This window comes from Branchiostoma floridae, chromosome 5 (genome assembly GCF_000003815.2).
Source record: "Branchiostoma floridae strain S238N-H82 chromosome 5, Bfl_VNyyK, whole genome shotgun sequence".
NCBI lineage: Eukaryota > Metazoa > Chordata > Leptocardii > Amphioxiformes > Branchiostomatidae > Branchiostoma > Branchiostoma floridae.
The window spans coordinates 14,442,642-14,460,495 of NC_049983.1; the positions used below are offsets into that span (position 1 = coordinate 14,442,642).

Consider the following 17,854-nt stretch of genomic DNA (forward strand, 5'->3'; position numbering starts at 1 on the left):
CAAAAGACCGAACCAGCTGCTGTTTCAAGCACACCACATGTACAGGCAACCTGCTTACATCATGTCCTGTTTGTCACAAACACCTGCATACACACAAACAACACACACACACAAGCAGACAGATGCTATCAAAGTCAGCCACAGACAGCTGCTATTTGTCCCTGTGTCTGTCTGGCAGGAACAACATGCACCTGAACACACGCTGCTGAGGGGGAGAAGAACAGAGATGATGGCAAAGCAAAATGTGACAGAAAGCAGAGAAGTGCATGGAGATAGAAGCAGAGAAAAAAGAAACAAAACTGTATGTGAGCAATGGAAGAAAGTAACAGAAGACAAAAAGCTGTGAACTCGGTATAACATGATGTTGTGTACTGTGTATGAAAGTCAGAAAAATGAAATGTGACGTCTAAGCTGTTGTGTCAGGTCTCAGACTAAAACTAATAATTTGCCTTGTTCTTTATTACTTGACCCTTGGTAACATGTTTATCTTTCCATGGTTTATTGGAAATCTGGAGTGCAAGCCATAAATCTTCAATCATTTCCATGCTGCAGATGAACTTGCTTTCCAATTTATCAGTCTTAGATATGAAATGTTCTCTCCAAAGGCACTCATCAAAAAGTTGTTAAGAAACAGGTGGTCAAAAGAAGGACATCTTTAGTGAGGCATTTGAATATCTGTGTGAATACATACCTGTATCTATATAGAACATTTCAGAGATAAAGCCTACCTTTTCCTGCATGGTTTTGACCCTCTTGGATGGCCTAGCTTTGTCATCAGTCTTCAGCATTTTGCTTTCCACCGACTTCAGCTTCCCCTCAGCTATCGCACTCTCAGAGTGGTACAGGTGGTACGTCTTCAACGCCTGGGGAAATCAACAAAACCACTCATAAGCAACATAAATATTATAGACACATTCATTTTGTACAAGATTGTAAGATTGTGTATACTCTTTAAATAACTATTACGTCAAAAATGTCCCAAATATTGAGACAAACACATGTAGTTCTTCCTCTCATAATACAACATATAACAATGGGCACTGTATACATGGTAGCCTGGTAGGTTACAAGTTTTATTTGGATCATTGTCTTTGTCATACATGCTTGCCATATATGTCTCAATCTATCTCAATACAAAGATTACGTTATGCCCACGCCTGATTTCAGGCGGCAAAATCTTTAAACAATGCTGGAATTTCTTGCACCTTTTATTTTAAGCATATATCTTTCAGAAATTGCTTTTACTGAAGTCTTTATGGCATATGTTTTACACCCCAATACAAGCATAAAATACCCATCTGTTGTCATAACTCTACCATAAGCAATCACTCTGAGGAATACTTTGGTATGATGGTTCATAAAATCACTGTAGTAAGACATTTATGTTGAGACATAATATGCCGGACTGCAATTTATTTCTTACGAGTCGACAAAGAGTCGTCAATGACAGAAATTTATTCACCAAAGTTGCTGAGGGATTCAAATTAATGGCTTTGGGTAGCTACAGTCCTTGTGCTGTCATCTTCAATCTGTGCAAGCTTTAATCTCTCCTAAGTTGCTTGACAGTTATTTCTTAACAGACTGGTTGATGTTTTGGGTCATTAAATTTTGAGCTGAATTCATGATACATTGAGGAATGAAGGAGAGTGTAACTACGAAAATGATATACATAAAGAGACTTGTGGTATCAACATTCTATTTTCAGAACAATCCCCATTTAATATGTTGGCTTACATGTAGTTCTGCTTACTTTCTTGTCTCAGATCATAATATTGCAGATTATGTCCAGTAGTTCAAATTGATCCAGAGAGAAATTACACAAGCACTGGTATAAACTTATTCCTGACATCCCTGACCTAGAGTGACATTTCCCTATAAAGGTTGACATTTTGCTAGTAATAAGGTCTAACAAGCTCAGGAAAAAGGACATTGGCAGAGATAAATGGCAATTTCAGGCTTGAGATGAACTTTCATCAAGCATAAAGCTCTCTCTATTACATACCTGACTGACTCCTGTAAACCTACATCTCTTCTGTGATGAAGCTTTACCACCACGTAATCATAGATGTACAAGATCATAATATGGAAAAGGGACTATGTAATATCCATAGCTAAGGTTATTAGTTCGCTTGCAATATGCTTGGTAAAAATTTTCATATGAGTTCAATTCAAGTATACCCGGTAGAGTTTAATGTGATGCTTCAGAGGATACGAGCTACTTTCTTCTCTATAGGCTGTGTAGGGTAAATGTTGAAATCTTTGTTTGAACAGTACATCCAAAATGGGCTGATGGAAAGATTTTAGTTGTTTGAGGTGGATGACAGGCAATATACAATTTTATGTGTGAAACAATTAGACAAAAGGATGACCTTTATTGAATGTTTCTATTTTGTTGTGGGAGCACTTGGAAATACAGTATGGCACCTTTCTGCCCATTCACTCACTCATGGCAGGGCATAGTCTCTCTCTCTCTTTCTACATCTCTGTAAAAGCGATTACCAGTCATGTAACACAATCACCATTACACCATCTGGGTTTCCCCCAATGTTTTGTGGCTGCAATATATCCGGGCCTGTTATATATTCCAGGTCTGGCACTGGACAAACACTTACATGTACAACTGTCTGCATATCCCATTTCAAACTTAGACACAAGGGCTCATACATTTTCAGTAGTCCCTCTTGATATCTTTGTATCCTATCTTTGGATCGGACACACAACTCTGAGTCTCTGACTGATCTGTGCACAATTCAGTCAGGAATTGTATCATTACCCAAGCTTCTTCTCATGCATTCTGTCTTCACCACCTCTATGACCTTTCCTCTACTTGTGATGCAGCACTGCCACTATTCTGATTCTACTAAGACTTCAGGTGCCTAACTTTTCCTTCCTGATACATCAGTAATCCATCCCTGGCCCAACAGTGTCCACTTTTATCTGATGCCAAGTTTGTAAAGCAGTACTGAAACTAAGCTGTACATAAAAGTAAGTTCTCAGAAGTACCCCTGACCATAACATTTTAGCTAACAGCTAAACCCCTGCATAAGATGAATACAGATAGAAGATATCCCTCTAATGATGTCTTGAAGTACAGCTTGATGATGTCTGGCAAAGGCCATATCTGACTATGCTGCTTAGTATTCTGGAGGTGTCTCCTACGGACAAGTTACAAACATCCTCTTATCTTAAGTGCTTTTGATCTGAAAAAAGGAGCAAATTCACACTTTGTTGACAAGCTAAAATGGTAAAATGGCTTTGTCACAATGACAAATACCTACCGGATTCACACTTACATAGCTGGCACTTTCTGCCTAAAGTTCATCACTATTTAATATGCAGCGCAGCAGCTCGACTGCATGAAGCGAGATTTATGTGTCTATTTCTGCCTCAGCTGCCTATCAATTCCACAGAAATGCCATCACCAGAAAGGCATATTAACATCCAGAAGTTGCCACTACTTAGTATTCAAGGATGTAATGCTACAAGTGGTTAATCCTTCTGAAAATGCCATCACAATACTAGTACAACATGTACTCCGATCCGATGAGAACAACTGATGAGCTCATCTGTTGTGCACGCCATGACATCATTTCTTCTAACATTGTGTTTGATGAAGTAGTAAAACTTTCTACTGGCATGAATCAGTTCACCACTGAACGTGATAAAGTAAACCACAATACGATCCAATAGCCAAGGCTTATAGTGTCAGTATCCTCATATAAACAGAGTTCATTTCAAAAGTCCCTACACTTTACAGCATGGGATGAGACATCAATGGCCACACTTACAGGGGACATTACAAGCAAGCTTTTGAGATACTGTATTCTGTTCATGACAGTACTGTAGTCTTGGTAAATCCACATCCACCAATCCATGCCCCCTCCATGCCATGGCTATTAACCACCTGAGATGCTGTAGTGCATGCAGACTACTAATGGTGCTGACTTATTGACACCCATCTTATGAAGTTGCAGAAAGATTGCCTGCGAGTCAACCCACGCAACATACATGTACACCTTATAACTACAGGCTTCCCTAATATCTACTGGTAGTTTGTCGAACAGTTTACTGGTTATTAAGAAGTACAGACAGACAGGCAGGTTTTATCTGCAATTACACCTGGGTGGCCCACTCTACTTAAAATTGAGCAAGAGATTATAGCATATTTTCCTAATTGAGATTTCTCCCATCATCTTAGGGTTTTCAATGTGCCCCTATTAAAGTCTGTCATAGATGTCTGTGGTGGGCACTGAGAAGTCTTGGTGTTGAGGAGTGGGCCGTGAGGGTGATCCAGGCCATGTACGCAAATGCCAGGAGCCGTGTGCGAGTGAACGGACAGTACAGCGAGGAGTTCCGCGTTGGTGTTGGCGTTCACCAGGGATCTGTCCTCAGTCCCCTGCTGTTCATCCTCGTTTTGGAAGCTCTGTCTCGTGAATTCCGCACTGGAGTCCCCTGGGAGCTCCTGTACGCAGACGACCTGGTAATCATCGCAGACACCCTGGAAGAATGCATCGCTAGACTGAAGGCATGGAAGTCGGGCATGGAACGCAAAGGCCTGCGGGTTAACATGGGGAAGACAAAGATCATGATTTCGGGTCAAGGACTGAACAAACTGAAGGAAACTGGATCTTTCCCGTGTGCTGTATGCCGTTCCGGGGTGGGTGCTAACTCCATCCAGTGTACAGTTTGTAACTTCTGGGTCCACAAGAGATGCTGTGGCATAAGAGGGAGTCTGCTAGCTGTGCAGAACTACACATGTCCGCGGTGTCGAGGGGAAGCTAGGCCACTGGATGGCCGCCCTACAACACAAGTCACTGTGGATGAAGTGGTCTTGGATGTGGAAGCCAGCTTCTGTTACCTTGGGGACATGCTCTGTGCTGGTGGCGGATGTGAGCTTGCAGTCACCACCAGATCCTGCGTTGCCTGGGGTAAATTCAAGAAGCTCCTGCCCATCCTTACTTCCAGGCACCTACCCTTCAAAACCCGTGGCAAGGTGTTTGACTGCTGTGTACGTGCGGCCATGCTTCATGGGAGTGAAACCTGGGCACCTACCACCTCGGATCTACAGCGGTTGCGCCGCAATGACCGTGCCATGATCAGATGGATTTGTGGCGTCAAACCCCGGGATGAGACCCCTTCGTCTAGCTTACTTGATAAACTTGGTATTCTGGACATCATCTCAGTGCTGCAGTCCCGCCGTCTTAGATGGTTTGGGCACGTTGAAAGATCTAGTGACTGCATCAATAAGATCACCAAACTGAAAGTATCTGGCAACAGAGGTCGTGGTAGACCTAGGAAAACCTGGAGGGACTGTGTCAGCAGGGACTTGAAGGAGTGCGGTCTGACAGGGGTCGACCCACTGGACAGAGCCAAATGGAAGCGGAGTGTGAAGACTGGCCGACTGCTGCCTACCCCTGCGTCAGGGAACCCAGCAGCAGTATAATCTAACCATGGATAGTGAGTGAGTGAGTGATAGAAGATTGGGAAATCTCCTACTTGTGGACTACCGTATATTCTCGAATAAAGTACGCACCCCAATTAAAGTACGCACCCCTGATTTTGGACAAGTCTTAGACAGATCTTTGGGACTGACAGGTAAAATGGAAAAACTCAAATAAAGTACGCACCCCTTCTCCACCAGTTTTGAACAGACCTTTAACTACATAAATTCGAATTTATGATGTTTTCCCCAGGTCATTTTGCATAAAATAACCTGGGTTTACACTGTCATTGTCTCTATAAACTTGTGAATTGCCTACTGCAAATTATAAAAATCACTGAGAACTGGTAGAAGAAATCAGGCAAAACCAGTTGTACAAGTCAAAGTCACTAACTCAAAGGGATTGTATGCAAATGCCACTGTTAATATGTAAATCATGTTAAGACAATTTCTTTGTTTCATGTTTAGACAACTTCAAGACAACAACAATGTGTATGTTTTGAAACATTACTAGAAGTGTAGCTCCACCTTGCTTTATTTCAGGCTTTTCTTACCATTTATCTGTGCAGTAACCTCAAATAAAGTACGCACCCCAACTTTGGCAACAACTTGTAGCACCTTTTCAATTTTGAAAAGTTAAAAAAGTGCGTACTTTATTCGAGAATATACGGTACTCTCCAAGCAGTAAGAGGAGCGCCGGTGTAATTTTTCCGACTACTACTATATCTACATGTACGCGACTAAACCTCTGCTTGGAGAGTACTTGTGGACTACATACTGAAAGTGTGCCAATATGATTGTCTTCTCCTTTGTGCTTCTTCAAATCCTACTATCATGTATAGTACAATTGAGGTTTGATAGAAATGCCTTGCTTGTACTCAATGTGAGGTTTTGTATTTTCTTTTCAAAAGTCAAGGTTTATCAAGAAGGGAGGGAGTGCTGTCAATTTAAAAACTCAGACATGTGAAAAGACATTGGTATGGAATCTGCAAATTCAAATTGCAGTTAGGCCCAATCTAGACACAGTTTTTGTCGATATCTGTGGAGATGTCGGGAGGGATCTGGGACGTTGGCTGCGTGACACCCGTGGCGCTTGCAGTCATAAACAGCTATATAGCCCAATGAGCCCGCGTTATATGCTAATGAGCCCTCCCGAAGTCGGGACCCCTGCTAAGCTATCGTGCGAATGCTCCGGACCTTTCGGGAGTAATTTTGCCGATATCTTTATGGTGATATTGCAGTTCCATCTAGACGCTGAAAAAAAGCTGTCCGCGAGAGGTTGTAGGCTCGCCGATATCGGGAAAAACCGTGTCTAGATCATGCCTTAGTCTCTACTTACTCTCTAATTATCCTTACAGAAAGGTCCTTACAGACAAAGAATGTACATTAGTTTGTAATAGCTTTTGCTGAGCAGGAAGCTCCAAGCAGACAACCTAAAACTTGTAAAAGGCCAAGGATTCTCTCCTTTGTCATGTATGGAGGTTATCCTCCAACAAGGAGATAACAGAAGTGGGCAGATTATGTGGAATTCAGTCTTATGGCCCAAAACCAATTAGTGAGAAGAATTAGGACAGTCACTATCCAAGGTACAAGTAACTACCCTCACTTAGCGGTCTTGCAGTAGATAAAGGGATGTACATGTACATGTTTGAAAAAACTGTGAGTATGCACAAGGAATACAAAATTGTAACCCTTACCCTTTTCATCAGGGTTAACACGAGTTTGGGCCTGGATGGAGCAAACGCTGTCATTGGCTGTCATAGCAGGACATCAATTTAGGACATTTATTTAGCTAGTCTCAGTTTTTGGATTGCTATTGGATTTATTCAGGTACTTATGTTTCTACTGGAACATTGTATAATAAGAGTTTTAATTGTGAAGGTATAACCTTTACTCAGAAATATTCAAATTGAAATGTCATCCAGAATTTTCCTCAAGTTATCTATTCACATTTTCAACTTCTCAATATTTTGTAAAAGAAGGAGATTACCAAGCCCCTGTATCAGGGAGGCAGTAATTACTAGTGAAAGTGTAGCATATCAATTTGATGGGTTGCAGGAAGAAGCTGTGTCTTACAAGATTACTCTAACAAATCCTCCTAAGCCAACTATACAAATTACCATTCTATGCTAAACCCAACCCTATTAGTCACGTACACACAGGTACTTTATCTAATTGTACACACCTTCCATGTAATGAAATACCATCTCTCCAGGGCTTTGCTGCTGATGTGCCAGTTATATACAGTTGCTGCTAACAGTCCTTAAAAAGCTCCTGAACAACTCACCGCAAGGGTCTATAAAACTCTTTCCATTAGCTCTCAAATGATATGAACTTCTTTTGATGGGATATTTCCAGACCCTCCGGCAACATGCTAGATTGGCACAACATTGCCACAAAACAAAATCTTTAAAAATGTGAGCTGTTGGTTACTTGTATATCTTCCATAAAGAATCCAATTTGTTCATCCTGTAATTCTTGAGGCATGCTGGGAGTAGATTTCACTGTGTATTCCATAAAGACTCCATCACCCACCATAGAACGAATAGGGACACATTAACCTTGTACAATTCTTGGAAAAAGTTTCATGCAACATTCACAAAATGTATGAAGGAAAAACAGGCATCCTATCTTTATAGTCCCAAGTGATTACTGGTAATTCTACTAACTAGCATGAGACGTTTTGTCCATACTTACTGTGTACAGCTCATTCAGTACCCTCACCAGGTCTTCATGGCAGGTTGTGGTGATCTCTCGACTCTGAAAAAGAACACAAAACAGGGTCAATTCATCTGCAATGATATTGTTCATTCATTCTACTGATTTCGAACAGACAAGATATTGCAATAGGTCTTCAGGTGCTTTATCTCAGGGCTCTTTATCGGCCATATTTTGAGTGAAACTTTAAACATTCAAGAAGTTTTCAATATTATCATTTATCAAGGTTGACATTTCCATCTTGATGTAGCATAAACTAGGTCATCCATTGTATACCTTTCAACTGGGGCCATTCCTGTACTGAAAGTAATCACCTTGTCAAACTACAGTAATGAGAAATACGCTACTAATGCAGAACTCTTCATAAGACTGTCGTCCCTGGGACCATAATAGTATTGCAGAAGATTAACTAGACTGGACAGATTATTGGAAAAAAATCTTTGGGCCTTAAAATCCATCAAGAAGATGGTGTCATAATCCTTTGATAACAGGCCTAGGAGCAGTCTCCTCACAGCAACATAAGCAACAAGAGTCTGTAGGAGTCTGGACACAAACCTCCAGTTAGTAATTATGTTTTTGGTAGTGTGGGCTGAGGCATTTGAAACCCCTTTACCAGGAAAAACAATTTCTTTAAAACCCATTTTCATTTATGTCCTTGTAATTGTTTATTATACCACTTGGCAGTATCCAAGGCAGTGTAGCAGACTAGAGCCTAACCTTTGATTGGAGAGTAGCTTCTTGGCCACAGCTACCACAAGGTAAACTGATTGCTGATTTAATGGCATGTACCACATAACAAATAACAGGGGGTGCTGAATCATAATTCACTAAAACATGGAAAAACTGTGAGGGTGCCCAAATGACCATGTTTCCTCAGGCCTAAAAAACTACCAACAAGCTAAAATCAAAAAACATCCATCAAAAGCATCATTATAGCTGCAAATACACTAGTATGTGTAACACAATCTCTGCTGTCCGGGGCTGTAACTGGCCTCTCCTAGGAGGCCAGTGGATGTTGGGCGGGCTGCTATAAGGGAGATTTAATCCGACTAAAAAGACACAAACATGTGTAGACAAACAGTACCCCTGTCAGAGGTCAATGACCTCCCTGGGCTAGTTCAGTACCAGAAAAATGAACAATCCAAATATTTTATGACACACCCAACCCTGGGATGGAATAACATAACCAATCTGTATGACCATCTTGCTCCTGATACATCAGGTTTTCTATTTCTAATGTGGTTAGTGCTGTTAAAAGGAAATCCACTGAGGTATTTATTTCTGTGAATAAATCCAATCAGAGTCAACTAAAATGAGAATAGACCGTTAACGAGGAGGTCATAACATAGTTAGCCAACATGGAAGAGAAAGAGCACCATTAACAAAAGTTGATTACTGATTGTTTGACAGGTCTAATTGAATAGGACTTTATCAGCACACTGATGAAGAAATGGTATTCATTGTCAAATTTTCATTTCAAATCATGCTACATCAAAATCATTGCAATATAATTATATCATTTTGGCACAAACAAATTTGAATAAAGACAATCTTCAGGAAAAATCCAATTCAGCAATTTTTACACATGATTTGGACTTGAGCCTAAATCAATAACTACAACAGGATAAAGGAATGGGGTCAGGGACAGCACATTTCTACATGGATGACACATGGCACATTTTACTAAGATGTTTGGAAACACTGCTGGAATAGATGGGCCGCTGAATCCTGGAGGTAGGTGAAATGGGCCGTGGCAATGGTGACTTATGTCCTATTGACAGCATACCTGGCACATTAACCAGATGTTCAAACACATCTCACCACCAGTGGTGATACACGCTATCAATCTTATGTATCACTTAGGCTTTGGCCTGAAGGATATACAGGGACAGGAGGTACAATATGAGAATATCAGCTTCTTTCCAGACAACAAATGGATAAGCTGTAAAAGATCCCTTCTATGGTTTGAAGCTATGGAAATGGCACATGTACATATACAATGTATAACTAAAACATTATGCCTTAAGGGGGTATCATGTTAATAAGTGGCAATAATTTAACCTAATAAATTGATCATAAAATTCAACAGTCAATTTGACCTTTTGCTGAAAATACCAGGAGTTTCTTTCCAGTCATTAAATGTATCATCAATCAGGACTGTGTGTAATTGATAGCCCAATAAAACATGAGCATTTCAGCTGCGGGTCAAATTCATATTCTATTGGATAAGCCTTGCCAATTACAATGATGGTATCTCATAAGGCATATCATGCAGAGTTGTTTGCAGCTGACCAGAGTACAGAAGCGCCCTTCTGATATCTCACATGAACTTAAAATGTACCCTGTCTTTGAGCATATGGTAAATGAACTGTCAACTCAGGATACATTTTGTACACAAACACAAGGATCAAACACATATAGCATGAACAATGGCAAGGTTACTGAGATGAGGAGATATGGTGTGGGTGTGACATATAACAAACCATGGCAGGGGTAAATCATGCATTTATGGGACATTTGGGCATGGTACATTTCACACAGACATGGAGATGGAAGATTTGACCTATGCATTATGGGATCAAAAATACTGATCCCCGTGGAAAATATGGGCTCCAAATACTACCAGGTGACCTGCAGATGCAGGTTAATGCAGCTAAAATTTTACTCGGGTGGGTAGTTCTGTAAAATAATTTATCTTGTTTACCTGCACCAGGTATACATTCATCTAATCACTTTAAACATGCAAAGTTATTTGACTGTTTATATGTACCATGTACAGACAGAACAGATGGAAGCTTATACATTTGTAATTAGGGGAAGCTGATCAGTAAATACAGTTATTTCAGCCAATTTCATTTATTCTTGTACTAAGGCTGACCTTGGCCTTTATGCTAATTTATAGCAAATTGTTAAATTTTGGCCATATTGATATGCCTTACAGATTCTTTAACATTGTTACATTAGTATTGCTATCAGATGATTATAGACTAAAACTGACAGGATCTCTACACATGATGCTGTGAAAAACATTGAAATCTACAGTAGTCCCCATTTGTTCCATTAGAATGTAAGAAGCCATTGCAAAGCACATTCATGGCCTTGAGACACAGCTACAAGGTGATATTTTCACTACCACCATATGTCGTCATACTTGGCTGCATTCTAGCCAATCAAGTACAATGAAAAGGACAAGAGGAGTTTACCCATAAAACTGACATTTCGATAGGGAATGTAATGGGCAATCAATGTTACAGCTATGGGCCTAATCGCTAGAGTTCGACTGACAAGTTGGGGTGATTGGCACATTAAGCTGTAGTTAATCCATTTTTTTTACACATATGGTACACAATCTCTTCAAAAACCTTAATAACCTAATGCAGTTACCCTTGGGTTACCTAAGTGGATGCAACCCTCTTAGCTTGTACCATTGGTGTTAATTCCCTATCAATTCCATCACATCACAAAGGCCCGGCACGTCTGACCTCCCTTTATGTGATTCCTATTGAAAGGTCACCACAGCTTTTGCTACAGCAGAATTTCTATGGCAAGCAAAATGGGTCCATTTCATGGAGGCTGGGGTTTAAGTCAGGTTGATGACTATGCTTGACTGTGGTTACACCTCCCACATATAAGGTCATGATTAGGACAGGCTGGGAGTAGAATACAAATCCCTTCTGTCTGACTTAACTGTTCTCCATGCATACAAATGATGTGGGTGTCTACTTAGACTAAAGAGAAAGTAAGGTAACAATATGTAGAATACTTCTGATATTACTTACTGAGGGTACATGTTGCAGCAGTTACACATGTACTGTAGAAGGTTATATCATGTTCATGGTTTATTCGCGGGGTAACCTTTATTTGTTATATTTAACTCCAGGGTATTTTGGGATATCAAGTCGACGGACGGTGGTCTCAAACTGCATTGTATTGAAAAAAATTCAATTTGAAACCACTGTCCATCAACGTGATATCCCTAAATATCCTGTTTTTAGGTACAACGGATATAGGTTACCCCATAAATAAAGATGAACTACATGTAGTGTTACTATTTCTATCTCTACACCTTGCCAAAAACACAAAGAAGCAGTCATTACTTCAGAATGATTTTGATGTTTAATAGTATAGTGAGGTCTATAATAGTATAACTTACTGAAGAGTGTGCCAATTGCAATCTGGTAATATGAAGTCTGAACTAAGTCTACACTGACAAATTGCATGACCTGTTTGTTCCAATTTTAGAAATAGTACAGAGGCTGGCTTTCACATGCAACTGAAACCATTTCAACACCATGCCTCAAGGACCAGTCCAAGAAATCTTTCACCCACTTCCATTTCAGAACAGCTGTTCATGTCAGATAAGTCTCTCCAGGTAACCCAGTGTATGACCTGTGTCACCTTCGCGTGCCCTCTGTACAAGGTCAGAGCATTCTCCTACAGAGAGCTAATTCTGGCACAAGCACCCCCAGACTCACTTCAATCATGCCTCCTAAAACCTTTATGACGGGCAGAAAGTGGAAGGGTAGCAGCTCCTCTCTTTATGACTGGATCATTCAGCTCAACCACACTAAACCTGTGGCAGGGGATTAGGGAATCGTACCATCAGCTTTGATTACTACAGCTCAGGGGAGACCACAAACCACAGTATGGTAATCACACCCTGCCATGAGGACTCTTGAGTCAGACCTGATGAAAGAATGAAACTAAGAAGAAGGAAAAGGCAACACAACAGCCAGGTTAATGAGTCACCTGGGATTTGCCAATGTTGTATGACAGAAAACAGTTTTCGCCAATTTTGTAGAACAGAAAATCACACAAAAATTGCATTTTCCCTGCTTATCATAGACCACGCACCAAAATTACTATATGTTTTAAACCATGAAGTTTTTTTTTTTCAAGATAAAGCCTCCTTGCCAAAAAAGTTTTGAAAAGCAACTAGAGTCTACTCAAGCAACTGAACATGATTTTGGAAACAGTCAGACGGTTCAAGTAGCATCAATTACTTTTCGTCAGTGACACTGGGTAAGGAGTGGAGTAAAACAAATAATAAATCTAGAAAAGAAATGTGTTAAGGAAAGCATTGCAGACTTTTTTTGGAGAAAGAAGAATGATCTAGCACATCAGTCTGAATCTTTCCATCTTTCTGCACCTCAAAGCCAAAGGTCATCCATAGGAGATCAAACTTACTTAGAGAGCACAAAGGTGTGAGGATTTTGACAACGCTGTTGGATGAACAATCCCTCCAGTCAATATAGGTAAATGCCCTCATCACCCTTGGGTCTTCTACTGTCCAGCCAAATGGTAACAAGAGTTTTGAGTAACAAAAACCTTGTGGAGCCACATTTCAGTTGACAACAGGGTTTGTTTGGCTGTACCAAGATAAATGGCAATAGCTGAAAATGTCTGAATAATAATTTCTCTGAAACAGGATCAATTTCAATGGGTATAGAACTAATGTACTTAGAGCTTGAGTGCACTACAGTATATATTCAGGATGCTTTACCTTCCGAAATATTCTGCCGACATCCTCATTGATCTGTGTGAACCTGATGGTGAAAATGTCTGACAGAACAACTTCTCTGAAACAGGACTAACTTATGATGGGTAGAAAAATACTTACAGCTTGAGTGCACTACAGGATACTTTACCTTACTAAATATTCTGATTATCGCTGATCTGTGTGAACCTGCTGGTGAAGTTTGTACTGTAGATGTCTAAGTAAACAACTTCTCTGAAACTGGACCAATTCACGATGGGTAGAGTCTAAAGAACTACTTTCAGCTTGAGTGCACTACAATAAAATACAGGACCCTTTACCTTCCTAAATATTCTGCTGACATCCAAACTGATCTGTGTGAACCTGCTGGTGAGGTTGGTACTGAAAATATCTGATTGAACAACTTCCCTGAAACAGGACCAACTTATGATGGGTAGAGAACTACTTAGAGCTTGAGAGCACTACAGTAAATATTCAGGACCCTTTACCTTCCTAAATATTCTGCCGACATCCTCACTGATCTGTGTGAACCTGCTGGTGAGGTTGGTGCTGTAGATGTCGCTGAGTGTGGAGTGGTTGCGGCTCTCCCTCCGTGTCACCCCCAGCAGCTGGTACCAGCAGTTGTACGGAGACAGGATGTGCCCATCCTTCTTCTCACCTGTCTTACTGTAAGTACAACAAGGGGGAACAATGGCATGTGTCCAACAGTAAAAAGGAATCTTTTAAGGGCAACTTAACACCTGCTGGTCTGTCATCTATCAAGCATGCTTTTCAATGATTCAGAAATTAACTTGTGATAGTTGGAATACATAGTTGAACATAGGCTCAAGTTGTTAATTTTTGTCGCCACTGTCGACATCTGTCATTTTAAACCAACAATAATACATCTTCATTACTTTTATGCTATGAAGTTCAGATTTTTATATGGACAGGGTGAAATTTTTGTCTTGTCATAACAAGCACACGTTCGGGCTGGAGGGATGTGTCCTACAGACAGCCCTGGTTGGATGTTTGAAAAGGAAAAGAATTTTAGTTTTTGTATGGATGGTGAAGTATGGATGTGTATGGATGTATGGATGGTGAAGTGTTTTCAAGAAACAGAGGATATAAAAACTTCAACTTCCTGATTATTTGACAAGAGATGAAGAGAAACATGAGACTCATTCCTTACCTAGCATCTAACTTCTGCTGCTGTTTGACCTTGGTGAGGAACCTGTCTGCCAGTTTCTCCAGACTCTTGGAGTACTCCAGCTCGATCTCAGCCTTCCTCCTGAAGAAGTCCTGCAGGTCCGCCATCAGGGCAGCCTGCGCCTCCATCCGAGAGTCCAGGCATTTCAGCTGGTCGGTCAGCTGCTGACGGATATCTGGGAAAGACAAAATTGTACTTGATTACTGAAAATGCGATTTGTAATGACTTAATTCCGTGGTGAAGAGAAAAGGGAACATTTGCAACTTAGTTTCAAGTTCATGATAGTGCCATACTCACATCAGTGTTAAGTAATGGAAACACTGGTGGTATGAAGTCATTGGTGAAGAGGCCACCACAAGAAATGTGAAAAGAAAATTTTTTTTAAGAATTACAGTGTAATAAAATACCTGACCGTGGACTAGCCCCCTGTTGTACTTGCCTTAAATGTATTGGCTACTTGGTTTCCAACCTGGCTATTCACAATCCATTTCTATTAACATGTCTCACTGTGAACACTGTTTAAATGGCTACCATTTACAGTTCCAGTAGCTAAGTTTGTTTTACAAAAAAATGTTATTCCACTACTTTTAGTTTGGCTTACCACCAACCAGAACAAAATCTATCTTCAGCAACAGAGGGCAGTTACTGGTAGAAGCTGAAAGAGGACTATCTACCTATTTCTCATACAGAGTGACTTTTTTAAGGTCCAGACAAGTATCTGATACCCTGTTTTTTTGCTTGCAAATGTGACTGGGCGCAGATCTGTTTTTTCCTTTCATCTTGCCACAGGGATTTGTACAGCTTCTCTTGTTAATTCCTTACAACAAAATCAATACAATAACATACGCTCTGTAAGTACCTGCTTGGTTTGAGGGTGTCAATAAATGACTAACATAATTTGTTCAGACAGTTCCTGCTTTAGTGGGTGCAAAAAAAGGTGCTGATATCCATCACTGTCTAGGTAAAGACATACAAGCATCAAGACATTTCATCAATATGTCTGAAACCACTGCAAGAAAGTACCTGATCCATGTCCACTGGGAATATGGGTTGATGAGAATAAATGCAAACTTAACCTTGATAAATACATGTTTAACCAAGCTTTCAATTCTGTATGTTCTGACTAGAAATATGGCTAAACACATATATACACAGAAATACTCAAACCCCAGAGAATCCCTCATGGTGAGATATTGCAACATTTACAGCCAATGTGATGAAGTATACCCCAGCCGCCTGAATGTCTCCCCTTCATGCCCCACATATTCTTCAAGACAAGGTTATAAAGAGCTAAGGCATCTCCAGACTCAACCTTGAAGAAAGGGGTGAACTACAGTTATAACTGCTGCAAAGGAGAAAGTCAGCACAGTAACAGAAGGCCTTTGAGTTTGATCCTACCAAAAAGAATAGTCCCTACTCCAGGACACACAACGCTTTTGAAGGATACAGATCCTCTGAGCTTACTACATCATGATGTCCGCATCTCTTGGTGATTACAAAATAAGTCACTAAACCAGAAAAGACAGCCCAAAAAGGAGCCATGTGTGAAACAAGCAAGTCTTGTATACCTGGGGACCACATTTGGCAGGTAGCTGTACTGTGAAGCATGAGTACAGTGTGCTGATGGCTTCCACAGCAGTGTTCCCACACAATACACCTCTCTTCCCACAAGACCCTGGGCCCTTATCTAATGGAGGTAGCCATGGGCTGGCTCCCCCTGTATTGATTAGAGCCACAGTGACATTTCATTCTCCTGAGTGCTGGCAGGAGCTACAAGCTGTGAATACTAAAAACATTATTACCAGGACACGGCCAACGACCTGCGGGCAACGATACATGATGCCATTTTGTGCTCATAGCTAAACCTATTTTGTTTTGATTATCTCCAACAATGAATGATTTGCTAAGAACAACAGATACGTAAAAAGAATAGGCACATTATCATTATGACGTAGGCACAGTAAACTGATAACTGGTATGCTCGCAGGCATACTTTATAAAGTTTAGGCCGAGTTGCATTCTTATTGTAAGACTTTCTGTCATGAATGTTAATGCAGAGGAGATGCGATAAAATAGCGATACATATACAGGTGAGATATATGGTCTGAGATTTGAACACCTGAAGGTATTACAGCAAACTGTTGCAGTCTTCTGTCACTGTCAGAACTTCTGGATGTGAAGAATTACTGCGACCCTGAGAAGAAGTAGCAGGGCAAGTTTGCTTCTTTTTTTGCAACTCCTTGTTTAACATCAGCGTTTGCTTTTTTACATCAGCATTCCCAGGTACATGATACCACATGCTGTTGTTTGTATGTCAGGTATGAGAGTCTCTAACCAAAACAAGGCTTTATCAGATAAGGTTAGAAGCAAACAATAACATCTGCTCTACAATTTGCTTCATAATCTTCTCCTCATTCATCCTGTAACTTGACAAGATCATCACACATATCAAAATTGGTAACTACTGTAAATCTATAAAATGATTTGCAGCAGATTCATATTTACATTGACCTCTATACCACAAATCATCATGAGAAATCATCATATCACCAATACAGATTTTCTGTCAGTAATGTAATCTACATGCCCACAAAAGGCAACTGTACCTTTCTTTGGGGGACAAGAGGTGTTTGTTATGAAATATCTATATATGTAGGGAATGGAGAATGTGTGCTTACAGTTACATTCAATGTAATTCAGGGTATCATCTATGATCATTGTATCAGAATTTTACCAAATATCTGGGTATTGTCGTCTTACAGCACAAGTTATTTCATTTACTGTTGTACGTAACTGAGTGTTAGCCCATGGCTACTTCCCCTCAGCCAATGAGGAGCCCCCATTTTCTGTTGATATATCCACATAGTATGGTGCTATGAAAAAAAGTGTGCTGCTATTTCATGCAAATGAGGGAAAAACTGTGGTGATATCAAGAAAACAGGGGTGATATCTGCCTGAAAACTAGGAGTGATTTACTCATGTGACCCGTTCTGACCAATCCTCGCTTACC

General features: G+C 40.4%; 1 protein-coding gene across 9 annotated transcripts in view; it reads right to left on the reverse strand.

Moving 5' to 3' along the window:
- The window catches only part of LOC118416686 (SLIT-ROBO Rho GTPase-activating protein 1-like), a 59,212-nt gene that overhangs the window by 20,350 nt on the left and 21,008 nt on the right, over positions 1-17,854 (reverse strand). For 7 of the 9 annotated variants that reach the window (XM_035821865.1, XM_035821871.1, XM_035821870.1 and 4 more), the window contains exons 2-5: positions 14,827-15,019; positions 14,144-14,321; positions 8,138-8,200; positions 728-863 (exon numbers count right to left, since the gene is read on the reverse strand). In XM_035821865.1, the coding sequence (XP_035677758.1) occupies positions 728-863; positions 8,138-8,200; positions 14,144-14,321; positions 14,827-15,019 (570 nt within the window). The remainder of the gene's footprint in view (positions 1-727; positions 864-8,137; positions 8,201-14,143; positions 14,322-14,826; positions 15,020-17,854) is intronic. The other 2 variants (XM_035821868.1, XM_035821873.1) reach the window with 1 other exon arrangement.